At 53.3% G+C, this 15,513-nt stretch overlaps 1 protein-coding gene across 3 annotated transcripts in view; it reads left to right on the forward strand.

Moving 5' to 3' along the window:
• Positions 1-934: 934 nt before the first annotated feature.
• The window catches only part of LRIG1 (leucine rich repeats and immunoglobulin like domains 1), an 85,120-nt gene continuing 70,541 nt past the window's right edge, over positions 935-15,513 (forward strand). The window contains exon 1 of one of the 3 annotated variants that reach the window (XM_068694420.1): positions 935-1,461. In XM_068694420.1, the coding sequence (XP_068550521.1) occupies positions 950-1,461 (512 nt within the window). In that variant the 5' untranslated portion in view covers positions 935-949. The remainder of the gene's footprint in view (positions 1,462-15,513) is intronic. The other 2 variants (XM_068694421.1, XM_068694422.1) reach the window with 2 other exon arrangements.

Consider the following 15,513-nt stretch of genomic DNA (forward strand, 5'->3'; position numbering starts at 1 on the left):
GCCGCTTCCAGGCCTCAGTGTGGGGGCTCCGCGCTGCGGCCGGTGAGGAACCCGCCAGCCAAACCCTCTGGGCTCTGACGCCTTTGGTCAGGCTGGCTGGCGAATTCGGCATCGTGCCACTGTCCTGGTGTAGCCATCCCATTTCTTTCACCTTGAAGCCTTTGGCCTGCTGCCTCCCATGGGGCACAGCCCGGTGACCGCAGGCACACATGGGTGAAGGCGCTGTGGGGCATGGGGCACACTGGGGGCTTCCAGCCCTAAATGCTGCATGGGCCGCATCCATGCTTGGCCAAGGGCACTTGGGTGCTCTCCATTGGGCTCAGGAGATGCCTTTATGTGCGTGTCAATGCCCTAGTGTGGGTTTTGCCCAAAATGATCTTGCTGTGGCTACTTAATGAGCCATAATATGGCTGGTTTGGGGCTGGGTGCTTTCATGGGAACCCACAGTCCCCTTGCACCCCTCTGTGCCCCCTCCTCACCCCAAAAATTGCCTTCCCACAGGGCCAGGGTGGTTTCACTGATGTGGGCAGCACAATGGGGTGGCAAAACATGGGGTCCTTCCAAAATAGGGGGGAATCTGGGGAGCCACTTAGGTTTGGGGTGAAACATTGGCAAATAGGACAACCGGTGCAGGACACATGTGTATGGTGAGCACAGCCGTTTGAGTGACTCGGGAAAAGTGACAGCAGGGCTGGAGAAAGCCTTCATGTGAAAGAGCCCACGGCGGGACACCCAAAATCGCTGTTTTTTTGGGGGGGGGCGTGCGGTGGGCGCGGCCCCTTTAAGAACGGCGCGGCGGGGAGGGGGGGGCTCACACCTGGAGTGGCAAAGGGGGGCGGGCCCCGGAGGCTTTGATTGACAGGGGCGGGGGGCGAGCCGCTACCAATGGCGGGGCGCGCGGGCCCGGGCGGCAGCCAATGGGCGGGCGGGCGGGGGGCGGCGCGCCTACATGTTGCGGGGCGGCCAACGTGGGGCCGCGGCGAGCGCAGGAGGGAGCGGCGGGGCCGGGAGGGCGCGGGTTCGAGTCCCGGCGGCGCCGCTTCGCAGTCCCGGCGGAATCCGAGCCCCAACGGCGGCGGTGAAAGAGGAGCAAAGCCGAGGAGAAGAAGAAGGGGCTGCGGATGCCGGTGCCGTGAGGGTTTGGCGATGCTGCAGGCGGCGAGGCGGCGCTGAGCGGCTCCTCCGCTCTGCTCCTGGGCTGCCCCCGCTGCTCCGCTGCGGCTCCGGACGCTCGGCGGGTGCCGGATACAAAATGGCGGGGCCGGTACCGGGCGGCGGAGGGGCGGCGGCGCTGCTGCTGCTGCCGGTGTCGGTGCTGCTGCTGCTGGGCTCGGTGCTGGGCTCGGCGGACCCCGCCGCCCCCTGCCCCGGGGGCTGCTCCTGCGACGCGGAGCTGCTGGGCTGCGGCGGGCTGGCGCTGCCCGAGGTGCCCCGGGACCTGCCCCGCTGGCCGCGACACGTGTGAGTACCGGGAGGGGGTGTCCGTGCTTGGAAAAAAATAAATTAGTTAATTAAAAGGTGGGGTTTGGGGAGCCGAGCCCTTCCTCAGCGCCTGGGGCCGCTCCGCTGCCGCCCCCCGCTGGGTCCCGGGCCGGGTCCGGGCCGAGCGGCGGCTCCGAGGCCTTATTTGGGCATCGCCGCCCCGGCTCCGCAGCCGCTTTCGGCCTTTTTTGCCCCAAAACCGGCCCCTGTGGGGCGCGCGGAGCTGGCCCCGGGGCGCACGGGGGGCGCCGAGCTGCGCGGGGCTGGTTGCTGCCCTCCCCAAAGCCCCCCGGGTCCCGTTCGTTTATTGGGGTCCTGGGGGGCTGCGGAGCGTGTGGCTGGGTTCCTGGTGGCTGGGTGTGTGCCGCGGCTCCTTTTTTCCCCTAAAACTGCGATTTGGAGAGCGTAGCCCCACGCACAGCACAGCAGGACTCTTGTCCCCAAAAGCCGGGGCTGCTGCCGCGCTGTGCAAAGGGCGACAAATTCGGCTCATCCAGCTCGGTCCCTCTGACAGCTGCTGTGTATCTGAGCACAGAGCCTGTGCACGCACCTAGATCCAGAAAAATAAACGTCCCAGACCATTAGCCAGCCTCTGGAAATGAGGGTCCAAAGAGGAGGAGGAAAAAGCGCCTGGGCTCTTCGCTTTGCTGCGCCTTTCGGCCGTTTGAGCAGATTTATAGATTATTGAATCCATAAAGCTGGCGGCTGTAACAGATACCCCGCAACTCCGCCAGGAGAAGGCGGTCACCGAAGTATGGCTGGAGATCATCCAACTTCTTATTAAGAAGAGTTATTAGGGGGCTGTCAGGTTCTCCTGGCGTTACTCGCTGCTGGCCGCAAAACGCCGTGTTTTACACGAAATCGCCCGCTGCCGCACCGAGAGCAGCCTGTGGCCCATCCTAGTAAAAGCCTGACTCGCCACGTTCACCTGTTGCTGACGGCTCCTTTGCTCAGCCTCCCCGTGAAGTTTTAATCTTTTCAGCATAATTCCAGAATCCCAGCGCTCCTTTTTAAAACAGGACAGTGCGTCTTTGTTCCTGCGGAGAAACGCATTCATAGCCCACTCTGAACAAATTTATTGTCGTGTTTTTTTTTTCTTCAGGAGTGCTAATGCCCAGGAGTGTCTTATTCATGTGGAACGGGTTTTTGAATGTCCTGAGCTCAGTTTAAATTTTATGGGTGAAATAATTGCACAAATAAATCTACAGCCTGTGGGCTGTTGGTCGTTTAGCCACTTAGACAAAAATACGGTTTGTCATTTAGCAAATTCTAAGCTAACCAACGAATTAGCTAAAGAGGAAATTTTGTGATGGCTTTCCTATCTGACAATTCAGAACTTGGGGCATTTTTCCTTTTCCCAAGCTGATATAAAAAGCAGCCATTTAAGCTCTTACACATACTTCTGGTTTTTAGAGTAATATTGTTTCTATTGCTTTTTGTGATTGCTATAGGCTCGTAACTGCTAACTTTTAATGCAGGGGGTTACTGATGCGTTTAGCAGAGCAGTTCCAGGGGCTGATTATTGGGGTCTGGGGTCCCCCAGCCCAGACACTCCATCCCCAGATGGGATTGCTCGTAGGAGGATGAGAAATCCTGTGTGCAGTGGCTTGTGCTGGCTGTGCTTTGGCTTCATTAGAGTGCTTTTGAAAATCCCTCCTTAGTAGTTATCTTATTTTTTCCTCCTAATTGGTGCCGCAGTGCTCGGGTCGGATCTCAGTGTGTTTGAGGTAAAGCTTTTGTTTGGGCTGCTGGAAATGTGGCTCCGCGCGCTGGGGAGCGTTCTGAACCGACTTAATCGCTGTGTATTTTGTCAACAGGACTATCAGTGCTGAGGAAAAGCAGTGGGATCTTTTGAAACTATTGTTATTTCTTTGTTGGCAGCAGGGCTGGGAGTTGTAATTTTTCTCCTTGGCTTTCAGAGGGCAGAAGTGATGCGCAGCGAGGGGAGCGCGCTGCGGTCGCTCACGGTTAGCGCAGCGTGGCACAGATGGGGGTTCTTAAAAGGAAAAGGAGCAGGCGGTGGGTGACACACCGTGCACTTCTGAGCACAGCCAGCTCGAGCAGTGTGCAGGACGTGGCACCATGCAGGACCCACGCAGCCCTCGTAAGAGCCGCGGCACTGAGCAAAAAGCCCCTGGCTGCAGAGGAAGCTGCCAGTCAGACTGCACCCGGCAGCTGCTGCGTTTTCTTCTTGGAGTCTCACCGTGGAGATGCTTTGTGTCAAACTCTGCCTGAAGGCTTGATGTACAGCAGAGTGTTATCTGTGCTGTAACTTTTTAGGGCTGAGCTTAAGTACAAAACGCTTCATGCTCTGAAAAGCCTGGTGCAGGGCTGTCAGTGCCGTGGCACATCAGCAGCATCTGCTGTTCCTGTCTTTCTGTGCTATCTTAATTCCTCAGGAGTGGTGAGAGGAGGGACTTTTCTGCTTCTTACTGATAGAGCACTTGCTTTTCGGGCACAGCTTCTAATGGTGAGAAAGCTCGTGGCTGTGGAAATGCAGCGCGATAGCTGACTTGTTGCTGGTGTGGTCTGAAGGAATGAAAGCTTGTTTATCTCCTAAGCAAGTCTGCGGTGGTGTGACCCAGACAACTAGATGAAGTGCTCAGGATACTGGGCACATGTGTCCGGAGGATGTATGGGTTTCCCCCTGTTGTGCTAGATGCTGTGCCAGACCCGGTGCTTCGCAGACACCTCCGGTTCTGCTCTTGGTCCCCTCTGGAGCAGCCCTCACGCATGTGAGCGCAGCTACTCTTGATTTAAAGTTGCACAAGGGAAGAATTCATCCATGCTTTGAGCTAGAGCACAGCAGCCCTGAAGGACCATGAATGTTATGTTTGCAAAACAATAGAAAGGATCAAGACCTCTGGCATCTCCCAGTTGGTGGTGGAGATGCTGGGGGAGCTCTGTGTGGAGCTTCCTGCCCTTGGGTGGTTGCAGGTGCGGGGCATTGAGCACAGCAGGGCCTCTGCAGGTTCCCTGGGGGATTTGGGTGATGTGCTGCTCTGTTTTCCCAGGGAGATGGGTTTGGATATATGGATATGTTGTCCTAAGGCATTTCCTGCAGGGGTGTTTTCTGTCTGCCTGGTGCTGCTGCTCTCTGGGGAGCTGGGTGCTCCTGGAAGTCCTGTGGATGCCTGGCCACAGGCCCTGAAAGTGCATTTGATCTGGGAGCCTGGGACAGAGCCCTGCTGTACTCGAGTACGTGCACATGGGGAGATTTTTAGAGGCTATGAGACCAGGATGTTTGTGCTCAAAATCACCTATGAACTTACACTCCTTGCTGAACCAGGGCTTTCGCGTACCAGATGTTGCTGCTGGGCTCTCCTACATTTTAGGTGGCTTCTTTGGATGGGGTGGCAATCTGTAGGGAGCTTGCTCTGCTGCTGCCTGTGTGCATGGTGCTCTCTGGGGATTGCCATGGGTCGCTTGTAGCCCCCTGAGTAACCCCTGCCCCTCTGCAGACACAAGGAGAGCCAGCAGAGGAGGCTCTGGGGGGATAGATCCCGTGAGTGGCTTGGTGTCGGTCGCTTCCCTGCATGTCCCGCTTCCAACCCTGCAGAAATAATGGAGCAAAGATTACTTAATCTTCGTTAAGTAACTTTTCTTGCCGTGCCTGGCCCCTTGCAGTTGGGGGCTGCTCCGGGGAGGTGGCTGGGGTTGAACCCCCCAGGCTGGGGCGGCCGCTTGGCTGGGGTGGTGGAGGAGCCTCTCCTCGCAGAGCAATGCCTCCGCAGGCACGAATAAATGCTCACGCTTGCAAATCAATCCGCCCTGCCTGTGAACATGTGTCTGTGGATTCACTGACCACCCTCGGCATGCCGTGATATTTATTGGCTCTTGCTGGAGAACAGCAGTCAGCAGCAGGCCCTTCACGACCGCTGTCTGATCTTCTCATCTTAATCCCTGGCTCAGCCACGGCTGGGGCGGGAGTGATCCCGACCAGACTAGGATTAGATGTGCATGTGAGATTCATAAGATGCATAATGCAGCCTCAACGGGGCAAAATATCCCCGCTGAGAAGCCTTTCTGGCTGTTACAGGACTCCCTGGCCTCACGTGAAGAGCTCTAGGACCCCTGCAGCCTCCCCTGCCTCCTCCTGGCTTCTTTTGAGAAACTTCGTGGCATTTAATCACTTTGAGGCTTTTCCTCTCCACAGCCACTGCAATTTGAAACGAAAGGGTCCCATACAAAAGGAGCAAGTGCTCAATGGGCTGTGTTAATATTCAGTGCTACTTACAATGGGTGCAGCCTGAAAAGGGGAGAATGGATGGGCTGGGAGCTGGGGGCGGAGGGAAAATTCCCAGGGCAGGGAAAGGAGCATCTCAGTAGGAATCTGAAAAAAATGAACACACCAGCAATTGTTCTCTAGGAAAAACAACCATTATGATGTTATAGTTGCAGCTCAATATTTTGTCTTCGCTCGTGCAAACTGCCCTGTAGATGAGGGGCTTGGGGGTGGCTGGGCCTCAGAGGAGTGCCTGCCTGGAGGGTGAGGGATGGAGCAGGGAGCTGTGGGGCCGGCTGCTTTCCCCAGATGCTTTTTGGCTTTCCCTTCGTGTTTTGGACCTGCTGGCATGGCCTTCCCGTGGGTGGCAGCCGCTGTGGGTGCTCTGAGCCTCCTGTGGTGAAGAGCAGCTCCTGGTGGTCCTGCAGTGCCCCCAGGCTGTGCCCACACATGGCTCCTGGCTGCCCCCATCCCTTGAGGAGGGCTCTGGGTTTTGTGTTGAAGGCCAAGCTGCCTGGTGGCTCTTGTTTCTGTCACCAGCAGTGTTAAATCCTGGTGTTTGTCCCTGGCTCTGTGTCAACCGCACCCAGAAACCCTCAGTTGGGCCCGCGGGGCTCTGCACTGATCTTGCTGGCTGTGGTGTGAGACACCTCGGATTGAGTTAGCTCGGCTCATCAGCCCTTAACGCAATCACCTCGTGCTGCTAACCTAATCACTGTGCTCCCTTCATCCCCCTGATATCGGGGCAGAGAATATCTCGGGGCTGATATCTGGTGCTGCCGGGAAGGCACAGCCCGGTGAGATCCTGGCTGTGGGCCCAGCAGCCAGGCACGAACCTAGCACCTCACTCAGACTTTGTGTAAGGCTTCATCTAAAGGTGGCTCAGAGCACCCCAAGACTGGTGAGGAGCGCTGCTGCGAGCCCCATGTGGCACATGAAGGAAGCCAAGGGAAGATGGGAAGGGCTGAGAAGCCCTTCTTGGCGCTTCCTGGTGTGCCCAGCTATTAAATGATGTGCTACCAAGTGTTTTTTTTTTCTTCCTTACTGTGCACGGGGGCCCGAGTCAAGGGCCAGGGTGCTGTTGCACTAGCGCGGAAGGCGAAATGTGTTTCATTGTTGTAGCTGAGTCATCTATTAATGGTTAACCAAACGCTGCGCTGCAGTTCAAGTCCTTCAACCCCAGCCTCCTCCAGCTCCAGCACAGGACCACAACGTGTGTAATGTGTTGTGTGCCCCTCTTCTCTTCAGCACGCTGTCTCCACAGCTGCAACCCCCTCATTTTGGGGGAGTCTAGAAGCAGGCCCCAACTTTTAGGGGGTCACCTCTCAAGAGCTGACACTGCGTTGTGCCAAAGTCCAGGAGTCTGCTGCGGTTCTCTCGGTTGCATTTTCAGTTTGCGTAGGACCTGGAGGACAGGAGGCCACCTGCCTGGCTTTGTTCAGGGTACCTGCCTTGGACACGCAGGCAGGGTGCGTGTTGCTTGCCCCAGTGCTGTGCCAGCTTTGTACTTTGTAGTGCTGTGTGAACTTCATTAGAAGTATTTCAGAGGTCCTTTATGTACTGAACAGCTTTACACAGAGCTGTGGACTTAAAATATATCTAGACACATATTCCAGTGTCTTGCAGAAGTTGCATCTAAAAATGCATTACCTGGCTGAAGCTCAGCTCTGGAGCTGAAGTGTCATGTGTGAGAGAATTTGTCATAGTAGCTGTGATACTGCTGTTCATAATGAGATGATCATTTGTTTGCAGACTCCATCATGGTCTTTTTTTGGGGCCGTATTGTTTAATTGCATTAAATTTGGAAATCTGCAGAGGTACACATTTTTCTTAAGCCCTACCCCCTTGGGCAGGCAGTGCAGAGTGCTTCACTTTCAGTGAAGGTGCCTATTTTTAGATGAATCCTTTCAGATTAGGGAACACATACCTCGAGTTCGGTGGAAATTTGGCTGTGAAACCTTGAAATACGACACGGCTCCCTAGACCACCACCTCCAGCTGGCAGCTCCTTGCTTGCTGCAGAGAGGCAGAGCAAGCCCTCAGGTGCGTGAAGGAAATAAGACCTAAAACATGAATCTGGGGCTGTGCTGCTTCTCCTGGCCGTGCTCGCTGCCCTGGAGCTGGCCATCAGTGCCATCTGCTAACCAGCATCTCGCAAAATGCCACCCTGGGAGCTGGGGACACGCTTTGTGCAGGCTGGGAATTGTCACTGTGCTGAGGCTGTTCTAGCCTGCCATGTGCCAATGTAAACACAGGTTTTCCACATTATATCTAGTGCAGAATACGGTCCTAAAAAGTGATGGCTGGCACCTGTGGGGTGGGGGGGAGCTCTCAGCTAATGCCTGGGGTTTGGAGGAAGGTGTTCAGATGGAGACAGCATGTAAAGCTACTTCCTGGAGGTGCTGTGGGTGCCCCATCAGCAGAGCTTGCTGCAGCAGCGATGGGTGATGTCCCCCATGGTGTTGGGGCAGGCCAGTGTGGCAGCCGACCCCGTGGATGTGAGAGCTGCTGGTCTGTGAAGTGTGTTGCGGGTAATAAAATGGCTATCAGAGGAAACTGCCTGGCTGGAGGCCCTGTGAAAAATCACCCCCTAAATATGTTCCAGTTGTCCAAACATCGCTGCCTCTCCTTCCTCCTCTTTGTGTGTGTGAGCTGGGGGAAGATGGGGAGAGCTGGCTGTGCCTCTGCCAGTGCCTCAAGCAGCCCTGAGCAGCTCTGCTTTGTTTTCCACAGCTTATTTCAAGTGATGCTTGGCCAGGCTGTGGGTTCAAGAGCTGCGAAAGAGCACCAGCCACCTTCCTTTACCAAAGCTCTTTAAAATAATATAAAAAATCCTCTGGAGTGGTGACCCAAACTTCTGCCTTACTCAGCATGAGGTGGTTGCTTTGGGTTTGGTGTGGGTGCTGGTGGGGACACGTGCCCACAGCAGCACCTGGTGGTTCCCTGCTTACCTCCAGGCTTCTGCTTGGTGATGGTGTGGGCAGGAGCAGCGTGGGGACGTGGTGCTGCTGGCCTCTGCTCACTTCCCTTTCACCTCTGGTGTGGCCTTGCTGGGGAGCCAGGGCAGCATCAGCACGCTCCGTTCATCTGTGCAACTCACAATAAACCTTTGTCTCCTCTCGAGCCAGGGGGCAGAGGCAGAGCAACACTTGTGCTTCATTTGTTTTGGCAAAACGGGGAGACTTGTCCCGTTTTAGGAGATTTAAACAAACCATATGATGTTTCACTTTGAACTGTGTCACAGTACTTTCCAGTCTTCCTTTGCTAAGCATGTTTTTGTGCTGTTCCTATCTATGTTGGTCTATAAACAATTCTGTTCCTCTTTTTCCTTCTTAAACCAAACAAGTCTAAGTAAGAATTCTTGGCTTTCGGATGTCTTTGGATGATTTCTGGAGTATGGCACACAAGTGCTGCATTAAACCACTAAGTAATGTGCATGTTTAGATCTCTCTGATTTGCTTTGTGAGTTCTGTGCTTTTTGTTTTTGTTTCACATGACTGTAAACCCTTTCTATGTCCCATTTCCCACTTCCAACCTTTGTGATCGAGCAGATTGCCACCCAAAAGCTGCTCAGTGAGCTTAGAGTTTGGATGACTGTTCACAAGAGTAGGTGAATGACCTCCGTGTATTGCTTGTTACAGACAGCTAGGAAATAGCCTAATGAAGGTAACAGTGCCGTGCCCAGGCAAATTCAACTCTGCATGAATGGGAGAGGTGCTGGTCTTGCTTCGGGAGAAGAAGCCGAGGCTTCACCCTGATTTTAGTGCTCTCATCTCAAGTGGTGTCGCTTGGTTTGCTGCCTCTCGAGCAAGAAGCTGCCTGGCTTTATCTCTGCTCTGCAGGGACCTGTGCTTGCCCTGCTTCAGCTCCAGGGCTCTCGGTGAATGTGTCTGTCTGAATTTATCTCCGTGGGGCTCGGCCCAGCTCCCCAGGGAAGTGGCTTGGCTTTTGATTTCTTGGTGAATTGATCCCCTTCCAGGAGCTCTGATTTCATTTTTTTTTCCGAACTCAGTGGTGGAGACGTGTGCTGGTCGTTGAGTTAATCTCCTTGGACAGAAAGCTGTGTGCATTTGACAGAACACATTTGGCTTGTACTGTGTGCTTCAAACAGCAGCTGGCTTTGCTTCTCCATGGTTTTCTGCTGGATTTGAGGCAGGTACCAGTGGTGGCATCTCCTGCATCCCGGCCTCACTGGGGACCAGCGTGGTCACTTCTCCACACACAGCAGCGCTGGTGGCCGTGGTAGGATACGTTTCAGCCAAAGCAGCAAGCCCTTGTGACGGCCACAGCTGGGAATGGTTTTTGGCGACTTGCTGCTCCCATCTCGGAGCAGAGCTTCCAGGAAGGAGAAGCTTTCGTGCCTCCCGGCCCGATGGGTGTTGAGCAATCGGCTGCAGATGGATGGGACGGCCCCAGGCGCCTGCGTGTCCCCCTGGCCTGGCAGCATCACTGCAGGCAGGGCTGGGTGCTGGGGGCTCTGTGCTGCTCTGGGGGCTCCCCAGAATTTGTATGCAGGGCCACATGGCTGTGCAGCAGCCCCAGGCAATGCCGGATAGCAGCCGGAGCTGTTTACTACAGTGTTGCTTGCTCCCAGTCTCCAGCACTTGTGTCTCAAGTGCTAGCACTTTGTGGTCTGCTCCACGAGAGCCTGCCGAGCTGTCCTTTCAGCTGGCAGGGACAGCAGGATCCTGCCTTCATCTGCGTGTCCCCAGGGCTTGCTCTGGCTGCCAGGTTATCTTCTCCTTCAGGCTGTGCAGGCTTTTTCCCCAACGCCTTCCCTGCGTGTGCTGCTGCTGTTGCTATGTCCCAGTCCTGTCTTGCAGCCCCAGTGCTCCCAGTAAGCTGCTGCTCTGCTCCCAGCCTGGCTCTTTTGCTGCTGTCTGCTGCCCTTGCCTCATCCTCCAGCTGTGAGCTCTCCGGCCAGCTCCCAGGCAAGGATTTGGAGCTCCCCATGTGCAAGTTTTAGGAATGCCAGTGTGAGGCTTGCTCAGGAACAGGCTGTGCATGACAAAGCCTTCCAGGCTTGTCATGACTTTTTTTTTTTTTGAAAGTCAAAACAACAAAAATTCACCTTTCTGGGCAGGGAGGAAACAGCAGTCCAACACTTCTGGGGCTGCGTGCTAATTAAACCACAAAGCTCCAGCTTTGTTTGGGAGAGGCACAGCTAAAAGAAGAGGAATTCATCACAGGCTGCGGGCCTGCACATTTGGAGACAAAATGTGGAAGTTTCCCTGTCCAACAATTTCCAATTACTTCCTCTCTGGTTTCCTGAGTAATCCTGACCCCTGGCTATAAAACCGTCTGCCTCGCAGGGGCAGGATGCATCCCTGCTCACATCTCCCTTCTGAAACCAGGACACCATCGTGTCCCCAGCCTGCCCAGCACTCGGGCTCGCTGCCGCGGGGTGACCTTGCTGCTCGTGGCCAGCAGGAGAAGAGCTTCTTAACCCCAGGAAGCTGTGTTCCTGATGCTGGACAATAAACAGCCTTTGTGGGACAGGGAATGGGTTGAAAATGTGCCTTTTTGTGAAGGTTTTAGTCTGTCACAGCTTGGCTGAAATTCCTTCTGGCAGCTTTCCTGCCCTGGGCACCTTTTGACTTTGAAATGCAGAATTCCTTCCCTTCTGCCTGAAGGGCTGGGGAGATGTGAAGCTGGTCCTGTTTGGGTGGGAGGGGACATCTGCAGGATTCCTCTGCAGGTCTGGGAGCATGGGTACAGCCTGAAAATGGCCCAAAACTTTAAAATAAAATTGAAAGATCCATCTCATGTAGTGTAAGCCCACAAATATTGTCCTTCAGGTGGAAGGCAGAGGTCCACAAAAAGGAAGAAATCTGGAACGTAGTGTGTATTTCTAGTGGACATCTCAGCAAGGCAGGCAACCAAATCACCTACTTGCAGTTGGTGTGACTTTGGGGCAAGAATGGGAGCAATCAGACCGCTGTTAGCCTCAATCTATGTGCAAGTCCCCTCCTCAGTTATCAACCAGGGAGCGTTGTCTGTGCGAGCAGAAGACCGAGTGCATGCCTGCGCTTTGGTGTCCGTAGACGGCGAGGCGTTGGGAAGTGGGTGGATCCTGTCTGGGGGGAAGAAGCTCTGCCAAGAGCTTTTCACAGCGCAATCATCTGCTTTGTGAAGGCCAAGAAAACTTGATCTGGAAGTCTGCTTTATTTATTCATTCTAACTCCAGCCCTGCTTTGAGGGGAGCGCATGGAGGCCACCAGCCTTGCTAGGCACACAAGCTGTCCTGGCACAGCCACGCTCCCTTGTTGGAAGATCATGATCTGGGCGAGATTTGAAATGCAGCTGCTTCTGAGCAGAAAACCCACACTTCCTTCAAAGTTTTTGACTCTTGCATTTTTCATCTTGGGCAGACTTTAAAGTTTTCTGCAGCGTTGAAGGGAACGCTTTGGTTTCCCTTTGCCCACATGTCAGCATTCCTGAACAAAACAGCCTCAAGATTTGTGGAGCGGATTCTTGAAATTCTGAGGATGTTTTGAGCCAGAAGATGCTTCCAGAAACTGCCTGACCTAACAAAAAGACTTGGTAGGACTTGGACGTGGCTTGGGGAAAATGAATAAGGCATTTTTATCCCTCCTCTGAAACGAGCATCATTCCAATCAAAACCACCATCCTCGGGAGCTGTTCCGCTCTGCCACCTTGTTGCTGTTAAACCACACTGTGCTCATTTGAACCGAGCAGATAAAGAAGATATGCATTTTAACAGTGAGGTTTGCCCTGCCTTTGCACTGATTTCCCGTGTGGTCTTGCCGATGTCGTTTGAGGTGAGCTCTGAAAAGGGGTTTAGATCTCTGAAGATGGACTGAGGTGAAAGGGAATTAGCTATGTACCTGCACACTGTGAGCCATGCTTGGGGTCCAAGCACATTGAGAAAAGATTTGGTCTTGTGGTCACAAACACCACATACCCTAAACCCTGCAACACCAGTGCTGCTGTCCTGTGTGGTCCAGGCCATTGTGCATTCTCCAAACACTCCTTCGTGGTGAGCTTCTGCAGAAGAGCTCAGTAGGAAAAAACTTTACTTCTGCCCAGAAATGCAAATGATGGAGCGGGGGGGGGCTGCTCTCTTTTGCTTTTAAATGCTGTTCAAGGAGTGATTGAACATCTCTTAGTTCCTGACAAGACTCTTGCATTTCTTTGAAGATGGGTTTGGCACCGCGGGCAGTGCAGGTATTGGGAAACAGGAGGCTGTGGTGTCCGGCACTGCTGCCCCACCTATTCCACAGCCTCATTTCTGAAGGTTACAGCAGCAGCCCTGGTGCAGACCTACTGCTATTTTGCCTGAATGCGTGGCTTTTGTTGTGTTTTGCTAGCTGGTGTGCTCAGGGATTGTGGAATTAAGGCTTTCTCTTCAGCAAGGAGGCTTGAGTGGAACCGAAATTGCTGATTGATTCCCTTTTTGCCCTCCCCCACGGTCCTGTTGAAGCTGAGAACCACTTCAAAGGCTCAGATGTGTTGGTGCCAGACGCCACACAGTTATTGTTAGAAGAACCTGAAATATAATTGAAAACAAACCTTTGTTCGGCCAGGCATATCTGGCCGTAGCCTTCATCTCAAGAGGGAGATGGGTGCTGAGGCTCTTCTGGGCTTGGTGTCCACACACTTGGCGTGGTGTGAGTGGTCCGTGAATTCTCTTGCATCTGGTAAATGTTTGCAAAATATGGAAAATGTATACTTTCAGGCTTTTTTCTTCCTACCTAGGAGCACACACTGCTGCTTAAAAGTTACCAGAGTATTGGTGGAATTCCTTGCAGTAATAAATGATCAAATTGGCCTTGGCAGGCTGATTTCAGTAGAGATGCTCCAGGTTCAGGTTCCCATGCTTGGCAAGGAAAGAGTTGTCCTCTTGCTTTAAAGACTGTCTTTTCTGTGGGATATGGGTTATTGTTTGATGTTACCTATACTGTCCATGATTTTACAAGTATTTTAGGTGTTTGCATCCATTTCAGGTTTATTTGGTGTGCAGGCAGAGACTGGGGCAGGGAGCTTGCTTAGCTTGGCAAAGCCCATGAGGCTGGAGGCTTCCAAGGGGCCCAGCAGGCTCAGGTGCTGTGCTCACAGCAGCTTCCACTTGCATGCTGCTTTCTTCTCTCTTGTGCTCCAGCTGCTCGCTAACACAGTCCCGTGGGCTTTGTGGCTGCCAGACACAATGTGTTTTGGGTTCCTGTTGCTTATAGTCCTCTCACTTACAATTGAGGAGAGTACACTAGGTCTGGCTTGGACCTTGAACTTGAACTTTTGTGCAGGTTAGCCCATGGCACTGCTTTGGGGGCCACCATATGCTTTGTGTGACCTCCCGGACTTGCTGTGTCCCTCTGTGCTGCAGATAGCTGGTTGTGACTCCATAGCACAGAGGGGACAATCTGCTGAAGCCTGAAAGATGCTAAAACTGAGACCAGGGAAGCAAGGCAGGGTTCAGCGTGCTTCCTTGTGTTCCTGTAGCTTAACTTGGAGGCACAGGACCACAAACTTTTGCCAGTCCTTCTGAAATCCAACATTCAGCTGCGTGATGCTTGCTGAATTTCTTAATTTTCTTTGCCTCCCCTACCACAAGCACCAGCCTCCTTGCATATGGCTGCCCGTCTGGTGTTTATTATCTGAGTTACGCTGTGGTTAGTGCTCACACATGATATTTCTTTGGTTTCCGTACAGACCGAGCGGGTTGTCCGCCACTGGATCCAAAAATGTAAACTATTTATAAATGAAAAATACTCTCGGGTTTTAAAGAGACGTGTTGTCCTTTCTCTCCGTAGCATGTGCACATTTGGCTGATCTCGTGTAATCCCACTGATGTAATTCCAGATCCTTAACAATTTAAGGAACCAGGGGATGTGGGGAAGGAATTTTTGATATGACCTCGTGCTGGTGGGGGGAGAGCACGAGGTGATAGTGATAAACAGGGATGGAAAAATGTTGTTTGGCTGTGCCGCAGTCAGCGCAGATGCAGGCCCAGGCTCAGATAAAACTTGCTTCAGAGTTCAAGGATTCTTGATTTTTGGTTTTCTAGTTGGGCTCATCTCCATCATAAGCAAATCTTTAAAAACAAATAAATAAAAAGGCAAACTTATTAATCTGGCATGAAAGGGCCTGAAACAACTAGAGTGTTTTTGATATTCTTTACAATTAGTGTTTGTACTCTGTATTTCAAGCGTGTAGTTACAATTTTTATTGAAGTAATACCCTGTGTTCATTCTCCCAGGGAATGCACAAGACAGGATTTGATGGCCAACTTTTTTAGGTGGCTGTAGCAACCCCAGCCAGCAGCTGTTTGACCAAAAACGATGGTGCCTTTCTCATCCTTGTGCACTTAGACAGCCTTTGCTCCATAGCTGTGGCTTGTGAGGCCGTAGGTTGTGCAAAAATCATGGATTCACAGCATGGCTGAGGTGGGAAGGGGCCTCTGGAGGCCATCTGGCCAGCCCCAGCTCCAGCAGGGTGCCAGGCCCACGTCCAAGTGCCTGTTGAAGGTCTCCAGGGAGGGGACTCCACAGCCTCTGGGCAACCCGTGCCAGCTCCGTCACTTGCCCAGCACAAAACTGCTTCCTGGTGTTCAGGCAGAGCCTCCCGTGTTCGGTTTGTGCCCTCTGCCTCTTATCTTGGCACTGGGCACCGCTGACAAGAGCCTGGCTCTGTCCTCTTTGTACCTTCCCCTCAGGTGTTTACAGAGCGAGCTCCTCCGGGCTGAGCAGTCCCAGCTCCCTTAGCCTCTCCTCACAGGAAAGATTAAAAATATCGAGTGTATCTGCATTGATAGTGACACTCCCTTACACCGTAAAACCCACTGGTAGA

Source organism: Anas acuta, chromosome 11, assembly GCF_963932015.1.
Source record: "Anas acuta chromosome 11, bAnaAcu1.1, whole genome shotgun sequence".
In the NCBI taxonomy this organism is placed as follows: Eukaryota; Metazoa; Chordata; class Aves; order Anseriformes; family Anatidae; genus Anas; species Anas acuta.